Source organism: Medicago sativa, chromosome 5, assembly GCF_051527215.1.
Source record: "Medicago sativa cultivar Bolivia chromosome 5, Bolivia_mono, whole genome shotgun sequence".
Classification (NCBI taxonomy): Eukaryota; Viridiplantae; Streptophyta; class Magnoliopsida; order Fabales; family Fabaceae; genus Medicago; species Medicago sativa.
The window spans coordinates 79,600,456-79,611,696 of NC_140753.1; the positions used below are offsets into that span (position 1 = coordinate 79,600,456).

General features: G+C 34.7%; 1 protein-coding gene and 1 pseudogene across 1 annotated transcript; one reads left to right on the forward strand and one right to left on the reverse strand.

Annotated features, from left to right (window-relative positions):
• Positions 1-1,405: 1,405 nt before the first annotated feature.
• LOC146925489 (fasciclin-like arabinogalactan protein 2) lies at positions 1,406-3,453 on the reverse strand. The gene has a single exon (XM_085710413.1). The coding sequence runs from the start codon at positions 3,059-3,061 to the stop codon at positions 1,799-1,801; it is 1,263 nt and encodes a 420-aa protein (XP_085566539.1). The 5' UTR covers positions 3,062-3,453; the 3' UTR covers positions 1,406-1,798.
• A 6,683-nt stretch (positions 3,454-10,136) lies between these two features.
• LOC146925490 (uncharacterized) lies at positions 10,137-10,774 on the forward strand (annotated as a pseudogene).
• The last annotated feature ends 467 nt before the right edge of the window (positions 10,775-11,241 follow it).

Consider the following 11,241-nt stretch of genomic DNA (forward strand, 5'->3'; position numbering starts at 1 on the left):
CATCTTCATCTTCTTCAACATCACCTTCATCATTATTCATAAAAAAATCCAGATTTTTTTTTAGAAAACAACAAGAAGTAACACCATCACCTAGAAAACAACATTCATATTTCAACTCATAAAAAAAAAGCCTTTGTTGTTGTCTTGGCATGCTAAAATTGAAAAGAAACAAACTAAGATGAGACAATCTAAATCATCCCATTTTCCATGTCATAGCAAAGTTTTTACCAACAGGAATGCTCAACCCTCTCAAAGTTACCATCACAGTCTTACTTTCACCATTTCCTTCACCTTCCCAATGCACATGTTCAGAAGTAGTAACATTCACACTTGACAAGCTAATTAGTGGTTTTCCATCTAACTCAAGTGAAGCCACTGCTCCAACACTTCCATCTAATCCCAACACAGAAATTGAATCAACAATCAAACCTTTGTCTAAAGCATCCTTAGAGATCAATCCACCTTGCTGCATCCTTAGAGATCAAACCACTGCTCCAACCTTTTTTTTATGAGTTGAAATATGAATGTTGTTTTCTAGGTGATGGTGTTACTTCTTGTTGTTTTCTAAAAAAAAATCTGGATTTTTTTATGAATAATGATGAAGGTGATGTTGAAAAAGATGAAGATGTGGAAGGAAGAAGAAGAAGAAAGCAAAAAATTTTTTTAACAAAAATAGTCAATTACCCCCCTATGACAAAAATAGTCAATTACCCTCCTATAACGGCCACGTCACCATTCAAACGGCAAAAATGGACGGCTGGACGAAATTGATCATTGTTAACCAATTTCGGGGGGGGGGGGGGGGGGGGGGGGGGGTAATTGATGTTTCGTTAACTACAGGAGGGTATTTGATGAACCTTGCAATTTCAGGGGGGTCTTTGACTATTTACTCGCATCTACTCCTTTATGTGGGAGTACAACATTTACTTGAAAAATTCAGTAAACTTGACGGGGAAGTCATTACACTGTACGGTATACATTGAACCTCTTTACACAACAATTATTAGAGCTTGTGGCAAATGTTACTCTTCCTTTTTAAATATATGTCGCAATTTTACAATATATATTATTTAAATAACTTACTTGAATCATATTTTTTAACTAATTTATAATTATAAATATCAACATGTAAGATGTTATTCGATTTATTTCAAAATGTACACATTTTTATAATTTTTTTATCATAAATCATTAAAGACACAAATGGTCGAAGTTGTATATTACCATGCGTGAAATTGTTGACTGTGACATATACGTAAAAACAGAAAGAAAGAATGCATGTTACATACAATCAATATATATTACACTCTTTCTGCATTCTGTGAAACCTGTTTGCCTCATACTTTTAATTTATTCATTCATATAAACCATTTTTGAAAAAAGAATTAAAATATATATGCTTGGATTGGATCAAGAAATAAAAATTTGCTTATTATAAACAATTTCCAGCTTCAAAGAAGAAGAAAAAACTATATAAATTACAAGCATACATCTCATCTCAGCTGGCATCCAACACAAACTGGTCCCTACCCATTACCCACAATCTCACACCGACAAAAAAAACCCAATTAAATAAAGCATAAAACAAACAATTATAAATAAATTACAAAACCATAAAAGTGTATTTTTTTTAATTTAAAAAAGAAACAAAAAAATAACAACAGTGCCCCCAACACGTTGGTGTCACTGTCTTATTTCCTTCACAAACAAAATCAAAGAAATGAAGAAAAGAATATCTATCACAATTTGACCATAGCTGTCATGCATGTGTAGAATAGTTTTATCTACACCGACACAATTATAGAATCAAAGCACCAATAAACAAACTGAAAAATACCATAATGAATCTCAACCCTTGATTTAATCCATTAACTCCATTTTCATCATCAGCAGCTTTCTGATCATCAGAATCTGCATCAGCATCTGGTCCATCTGCCGGTGAGTCTGCATCCTCATCCGCCGCCGGCGCCGCCTTCTTCTTCTTGCTCTTACTCTTTGCTGCTTTTGGTGCTGGAGCTGGTGCTAAATCTTTCTCCTCCTTAACTCCCTTAAACAATTCTCTTGGCATCAAAACCTTACTTATCTTATACACTACAAAAGGATCTTGATCTATCAATGTACCAACAATATTTGCAGTATTGACTTTGGTTTCAAGGTTAACATCTTCACCATCATTTTGGACTGTGAAATCATATTTGTTATGGCCTTCTGTTGCTAATGTGTTCATCACACCGTTGTTTGATTTCAACATCTGTAATGATTGGTAAACTGGAACTCCGTGGTATAATAGGAGGGAAACTTTTTGAGAGTCTGTTAGGTTTTTGTACTTTGCAGAGAAACCGCTGACGGCGGTATCTGTTGGACAGAAAACAGTTAAACCGCCGTCAACGGATTCTTTGAAAGTAGGGAGAGCTTTTGAGACACGTAACAAATCTGCGAAAGATTGACAACCTTGTTTTGACATAATTCCGATTAAATCAATGTCACTTGGAGCTGCCGTCGGCGCTTCTGCGTCGGCGGAGCTTAAAGGATTACTGATTTGAAGGACGGAGATGACGTATGGAAGTTCTTCTACTGATTTTACGTAGAAGGAATGCAGACCGTCGTTGTCTTCTGCGCCAAAACCGACTTTGCCACCTTTTAGGTTTGTGATATTTACGTAACCGGCGGTTCCAGCGGCAGATCCGGTGGCTTGGAACATGGAGGAGACGAGTGTAGTGCCGTCGGTGATTTGGTGGAGTTTCTTGGCGCCGAAGTAGTCGACTAAGACATGGAGGGAGAGGACATTTTTGAGGGTGGTGATGGAGAGGTGTTTGTCTAGGAGGGAAGACATGGCGGCATTGTCTATGGCGAGGATGGTTATGGTTTGACGGCGGTTGATTTCGTCGGCAAGGTGGGTGATGGAAAGGTAGTGGTTGAAGGTGGAGAAGCCAGGGTGTTTAGCTAGAATGCGCGTGATGTTGTGGTTGCCGGAGGTGGCGGCAGCGGCGGTGGTGGAATGAACGAGTGATAATATGAGTGTGAGGGAAAATAGAACAAGTGGTGCTAGTTGCTTCTTCATTTTGGAAGATAGTGGAAAGTGAAAGAAGCAACTAACTTAGTAGGGAGGGAAGATGAGAATGGTATCAATGTGTATATGTATATATGACACTATACCTATATGATTATTTTTATTATTATGCTAATCATGTCATGTTAGAGAGATTAATCACTTGCATGTTTGTGTCTATGATAATGATATTAAATTGCTGTATGGTATATAGATTTTGATTTGGTGCACTCATTAAATTGATGGAGTAGAATATTAGTACTCGTTTGATCAAGATTGAATGGTCTGAATTAAAACTCGGTATATTTTGAGTTATACGAATAAATTATTAGATTAAGATCGGACGGCCATTGATGTTTTAGGTTATTGATGAGTGAATGAAACTGAATTTGATAGTATATGGTTTGTGTGCTGACAAATAATGCCAGGTTGGTATTTGGTGGTAGAGGGACCCATAAAGATTGGTTGATTGTAATTATTTGGGCATATTTTAAAGAGCAACAAGATGCAGCTTTCACTCTTTCATTGCAGTGAATGGGTCATATGGGGCATCCACCGACACTCTTTGACCCTACACTGCTCTATAGTGTGTTTTATCTTGGTTTTCGGGTGTCAAACATTGATTACGTTTGAACCTTTTAAACCGGTGATATCTTATTTTTTCTTGGGAAGGGAAAAAGTAAGCAAAACCCTTGAGAATCGAGGTCCGGGAGTTGTTTTCGCTACGGGAAGGTGTTAGGCACCCATAACGACTATAGTATCCTATAGGAACCGTCTTTAATTTCTACGCGCGCGCTTTATTTTTAAATGCTATTTTAAAAGATGATATTAAACCTAAGAGTATTCTAAGTGAAGAATTGGAGGGAGAAGAATGTGTTTGAATTTTTATTTTATTTGAATTGAAGGAATTTTTGTTCCTTGCCTACGTACCCGTTTAAGGGATCAAATCCACCGTAGTTCTCTTCCAAAAATGTTTTTGTTTTTGTTGGTTGATTTTAAGTTTGAAAATTGGAGTTTGAAGAATGAGAGAAAGAGGCCTCAAGGGCATGAGATTATGAAGAGAGTGAGGTGGAATTAGTTGTTTGCAAAACATGGTCTAAGTATTATTAAGATTCATTAAAATTTTGATTAAGAAAAAGAAAAGGAAAATTCAATGGGATTTTGATCCCAAGGTTTATTGTAAAAATGATTTGAGTGAAGTTTGTTCATATTTCTTTGGAAAATGATTTTTCTAAGTATAAAGCCTAAACATTCATCTAAACATACAATCCTAAACATACATCTAAACATGCATATTCTAGCTATATATCTAAAGTGATGTGTGTGCATGTGTCGGTGCTTGTGTCGGTGTACATCATTAGAGTCCATTGTCCTTATTACATCATTGGCCTAGATACATTCTATGGTCTTGCAAGAAATTAAATTTGCATAAAAGTAAAGTACAAGATTTCCTAGGTGTTACATTCTAAGTATTAATATGGGAATTAAAGTGCAAGAAATGAAACTATAATGGAAGAATGAAGTATGCTTGTGGAGATGCATGAAACATGAAACAAAATGGTTAGTGGCACAAGGAATAATAAGGATTGAAATGGATGCAAGTAAAATGGCATAGGAAAGTAATGAAACTTGACAAGAAAGGTAAAAGTCCTAGCACACAAAAATGGTAAAATGTGCCTAAACTTTGTCATAAAATTCCCACAAACATAAGACCTATAATTTTCATGCCATGACAATCTTCAAAGAGTTTTATTTCAGCTATGACATGAAAATTGTAAGACAATATTAAATCAAGAATTATGACACATTTTAAGCATATTTCACATTTTATTTCCACAAACTATTATTTACATGACTTGTAAAACAAGAAATTAACAAATCAAACTCCCAAACAGTAAAGAATAGCACCAAATCAGGGGTATACATATTGTAAATTCTCATATCAAGGGTCAATATACCATAGCAAGATTTTGGGATCAAGAACATGCAAGGATTTCACAAGAAATTAACAAAAAGTAACATAAAATCACAAGAAAACTCCACATACATTTTTTCCAATTTTAACATGTAACAAATTATCTCAAAAATACCACAAAACTATCAAGAAATATGTATGAAAATTTTGGAGTTTTTTAGAGAATTTTTAACCACAAAAAAACATGTAAATTTCACAATTTTTAACAAGAAATGGTAAACTTTTAACAAGAAAATACTACATGTTTTTTTTTACCAAGATTTAACACATAAAAACACCAAAAAAGGTCAAGAAAATAATCAAGAACATATAGAAATTTTTTTTAGGATTTTTGCACAAAGATTTGACATGAGGGAGGCGTAAAGAGCAAGGTTCAGTGGTGCATATAGCAAGAAAATCAAGAAACAACGAAATTCTGCAAAGGACAAAGGTCCAGGCCCATACCCTAGCAGACTTGGATCACAGGGAACGAACACAGCCGTTGGATTGATCCAACTGGGTTAAACCTAGATCCAACGGCTGAGATGAAGAAGAAGTGAACCAGAGATGAACCAAACCGGTCCAGGCCTCTATATAAGCATACAGAAGCCGGTCCAGTTCATTTCTTCCCCTTCTTTCTCTCTCTAATCTAAACCTAGTGAGAGAAGCTCTCACTTCTCTCTTCTTCTCCGTCGTCTTCTCCGACGAACACTACGACGGAGGTACGGTGGCTGCCGGTGGCGCCGCCGTACCTGAACCCTTTTTGAAAACTTTTTATATCGTCGTGTTCGTCTTGGACTCCTCTTCATGGTTTTGACATCTGTTTTTGGAAATGAGTCTTGGATTCAAGCAGATCTAAGCCTGAAGCCTACGTTCCTAGGGTTTCAAAATTTTTCGAAATCTTTGGGAACGAAACCCTAATCTGAACTATTTTCTACTCTAACATTGAATCTGAACTCTGTTTTGAAAATTAAACGGTGAACCTTCGTGATTTTACATTTTAGGGTTCCGTTTCAAACTTTTTCGAATCCTTTCGAAGTTTTCACTTCGATTCACCGTTCGTTTTCAACTTTAAGCCTTCGATGATGATTTTGAACGAAAAACGAGAAGGTTTCGTATGTTTACCTGATTTTGTTTGGAGATTCGATCGAATAGATCCTGTGAAACTTCTGGTAAGTCTTGAACTGAAAATAAATCAGTTATTCTCTTCTCTTTCTGCTTCACTGGTTCAGACCTTGCTTCGATTCTCTCTTCTTCTCACTCTTGATGCTTCGTTTCTGTGATCGTTCAGGTTTGTCACGTAGGTGATGAACTTGAGCTTCGAATTGCAGAAACAAGAGTTCGATGATGAAGATTCTGCAATGAATCTCTGAGAACTGCTTTGAATTCATTGAAATTGATAGAAATTTTGTTACTGGAAAAAGTTAGGGTTTGTGTGTTCTTCTGTGTTCTTGAGTTTTTTGGGATTTTGATTGTAACAGAATAGAGAGAGAAAATGATGATCTGTTTCTGTGATCTTTGATGATGTGTTCAATTCTGAATGGGACTTGTGATGATTGGATCTTTTTATAGCTGACATGTGTATTGCCTTGACCAATGGACTTGTGACACCTGGATTGGACTCTAACTGATTCGGCCTTGGACAATTTCTGAACTTTGGGCCTTTTTTGCAATTTTCGAAAGTTAAAAAACTGACCTGCAATTTTGAAAAAGGACCATTCTGCAAAACTTTGGACAAAAAGGACTTGACGGTAAATTCTTAAAAAATTAATGTACTGAAGAAGAAAAGTGGACCAAAAATGCAATTACTAAAAATTGAAGGGCTAAAAAGAACAATTACCAGAAGGACTAATATGCAAATCTTAGGAATTAGAGGACCAAAGTGCAAAAATGAAAATAAAAATAAAATTGAATTAAAAATTGGTAAAATTGACTAAACGTAAAGTGAAACGATTAAAATTGACAAAACGGACTAAAACGAACCAATGGCCTAAATGAGATACTTTAAAGTAACCTCTCTCTGCCGAAACTTCGTGTGAAATGACCAAAATGCCCCTGGGGCTAAAACGACTGAAAATGACTCAGATGCAATTTAAAAAATGGATTTTTAACAGGGAATTGAAACAAAAGTTTATTCAAACCAACTTGAAAGACTCAGAGGCAATTTTTTAAGACTTGAACAGAGTTTTGACACTTGAAAAGACTAAAATGCCCCTAGGGGCAAAACTGACTCAAACTGACTTCAAATGCAATTTTTAAAATGGAGTTTGACATAGAATTGAAATGAAGACTTATTCAAACTATTTGAAAGGACTCAAACAATTTTTAAAAGACTGAAAGGGATTTTGACATAGGAAATGACTAAAATACCCTTACATGTGAATTTTTCAAATAACATTGAAATAAAATGCAGAGAAAGATGCAATTGATTAGAGATATATCAAATGGCTTGAAAGGCAAGAAAAGAAGAATTGAGTTGGTATTTTTAGGTCCAAAATTAGGGTATAACATAGTGCAGTACCGTTGGTGTTTGAATAGATTAACATGTTTTATTTTATGTATCTTATGGGTGAATTTAATTTAGGAAAATGCTACTTCTCAAGAAAAATAGCTTCAAGAATTTTTCAAGACACAGTTGGCAAATTTTAATTGGATGATTTATTTGTCCACTTCCTATTTTTCAGTCACACCTCCTTGAATTGTGGCAAATAGTGCATTGTGATTGACTATTCTTTATTCTTGAAGAATTCTTGATGTTATTTTTCTAGAGATATAACATTGCTCATTAATTTAATTAATTTAGGAATGAGGACAAATTTAATTAACTGTTTCACGGACAATTATCAAGGTGCCTTTAAAGCATAATAAATGTGAATTTGGTTTTTTTTTTTTTGGGTACAAGGGTTGAAGACAATAGACATGCACGAAGGCTAAAGCAATAGTAGTAACAACCAACAACATACCAAATTCGTAAGTTTTATCGTAGGATGTTTTGCAGTAAAAAATTTGAGGCAGTCACACAGTCAGTTCAATTGGAGTGACGAACTAAACTTTAGTGCAAATTTTGATTTTTCTTTTTAAAAACATACCATGTTTTAAAATATGAAAAATATGATCTTGATGAAAAATTACAACGAGTTGACTATGTAAATGCAACAAATTATAACCGCAATCAATCTCCCTATGATTGTAGAATTTGTATTTGGTACATTTGCTATGTCATACAACTTCTAATATTCATTGTGTGATCTTTGGTTTCTTTAACAAGTATCTTTAGGACACTTGTTAGCAAGACCTTTTATTTTAATATTCCCTCCATTACACCAAGATTTATCTATATGCAAAAACGAGTATAATTGAAACTCTCGACTATTTGTTTTCAGGTGTCTTAAATGTCTCTAAAATCAAATTAGCCATTTCGGCCATGAATCGAAATCTACTTTAGTTATAGATTCAATAAAGAGCAGGGATATATGTCCTAAATGGGAGCATTGTGAATTCATCACAAGAAAGAAAGGAACCTATCGACCACGTTGCTCTATTTACCGCAATACAAGGAAGTGATGCGGAAATCTTAGAATCAAGTAAATAACCTTTCCATGAAAACACGCCGCCTGTGCCAGGAAGCCTTGTGCCAGGAAACAATCACGAGATGACTCTCGCTATCAACAACATTTTCCCTGAATAAAACTTTAATCAGGTTAAACCATAATTAGTTAATCGGTTTGAATTTTTGTATTTATGTTTTTTCTTTTTATTTATTTATACGGTTCAACAATAATTGAACCCGATAAAGCAACTGAACTATGATGTACATGTCTTTTTTTTTTTTTGACAAATATGATGGATTCAATAGCTAACAGCCTAACATGTTTTTAAAAGTACATGTTATTTACCGTGAGGTTTTTCTTATCTAGAATGCATCAAGAGTCACCATCAACCAACGCAATGTCATTGTGGCAGGAAAACACATCCGTAATAGGTGTAATTGTAGTGGGGACGTCCAATGTATTTGGAAGCTTAAAACGAATTTTAAATCGAAGTTTTTTAAGTGTGTCGATGACAATAGATAAAACATTAAAAATTAAGAAATTTTAATACCTTTCTTTGATTGAAAGTAATTCTATTCAAAGCATGTGGTATATTAAATGTACGATATCTCTCTCAATCAAAAGTAATAGGTTTGTCAAGTTATAAGTCTAACTTTTTTTGTTAGACTCAACTCCATTAGTTCAAGAACCAGTTTTTTTGAATAATAAAAATTACTTTAATTACTAATACATGTTAGAAATTTAATATAGACATTATTTATCTATTGTTAGATCTGAAAGTAGCAAAATAATATTGAATTCTGAAACAAATATAAATTACTTTTGTAATATGCAAACTTTGATTTTGCATATTACTTGTCTTAATATATTTTCAACAAAAAAAACAAATTAATATAAATGTGAAGAAAATAAGAGTTTAAAATACACAACCAATTAAACAACAAGCCTTGGAATCTACTTGCAACATACACTACAATTCTCCATTTAAAAACCACAAGAGCTAAGCTAGGAACAAACATGTTTAAATAATAGGACTTTGGAAAAAAATTTAAAGCTAAAAAGATTTGGGGTCTAATACAAGAGCTAACATTTTTGAGGCCTAATGTCTTTATTTTAGTGACAATCCTTTGGATAGCTAGTGAATTATGGTTAAACTTTCAACTATGAAGCAATAACGACCTTCGCGATCAATGTAAAGCAATAAGTTCTACTCTTGGGCCGATTCTCTTTTCGAAAAGGTATAATTTAAGTCAATCAGACATCATATGCCAAATATACACTGTTTTCATTGAGCCCTTCTTGATAGAATATGTGTTACTTAGTCATGTAATTTGTATTATTAAAAGAATATTAATAGGTATTCATATGTATTAATTAGTCATTCATTTTGTATTCATTTTCTATTCATTAGTCATTAAGAGAATGATAGCAAATTGATGTATAAAATGAACTCACATTATCAATGCAAAGCATTCAGCTATTTTCCTATATGGTATCAGCTAGGTTTTAGATCCTCTTCTACTTCTCCTAGCCGCCCACCACCACCTCTTCTTCCCTATACTTCCGCTATCAACCGCCATCCATGGCTACCTCCACAACAGTTGAATCAACCCCTCTCTCAACAATTTCATCTCACGTGACAGGCACATCTGTCTCAACGGCACCATCATAAAAAATTCACTCGGCCTTCACTATCAACAACGTGAAGTCTATCATTCTTGTACCCTTAGACAACGATTCAAGCCTCTACCTTTCATGGTTTGCCCTCTTCATGGTTCAAGCACGTGTTCATAATGTGCTTGATCACATCATCCCCCAACCGATGTGAAGGCTATGCAGATCGCCGCTGATGTCAAAACCAATGATCCTGATCTTTGGAGCAGGCTCGATGCGGTCGTCCTTCAATGGATGTACGCCACTGTATCACAAGACATTCTCAACTCTGTTCTTGTGATCAATGACTTAGCTGAAGAATGTTGGAAACGAATTGCTTCGTTGTTTCACGACAACAAACATTCGAGGGTTGTCCACCTTGAAAATCAATTCACCAACACCAATCTTGAAGACTTCCCATCCACCAAAGCCTATTGCACTCGCCTGAAGCTTTTAGCCGATCAGCTAGCAAATGTTGATTCTCCTGTCACTAACACCCGACTGGTCCTAAAAATGATCTCCGGGCTCTGTTATACCCTAATTTTGAACCTAAAAATACTTGTTTAATTCTTTTTTTTTTGCATTATAAGTCATTTGAATTGTCTCTGATCAATTGCATCTTCTTCTGCATTTTATTTCAATGTTATTTGCAGAATTCACATGCAAGGGTATTTTAGTCATTTCCTATGTCAAATTTCTCTCAGTCTTTCAAAAATGTGTTTAAGTCCTTTCAAATAGTGTGAATAAGCCCTTGTTTCAGTTCTATGTCAAAATCCATTTCAAAAGTTGCATTTGAAGTCATTTTATGCCAGTTTTGCCCCTAGGGGCATTTTAGTCTTTTCAAGTGTCAAGTCACTGTTTAAATTCCAAGAAATTGTCTCTGAGTCTTTTAATTTTGCTTGTATAAGTCTTTGTTTCATCTCTCTGTTAAAAAATCCATTTTAATTTGCATCTGAGTCATTTTTTTTTGGTCGTTTTTAGCCCCAGGGGCATTTTGGTCATTTCACACGAAATTTCGGCAGAGAGAGGTTACT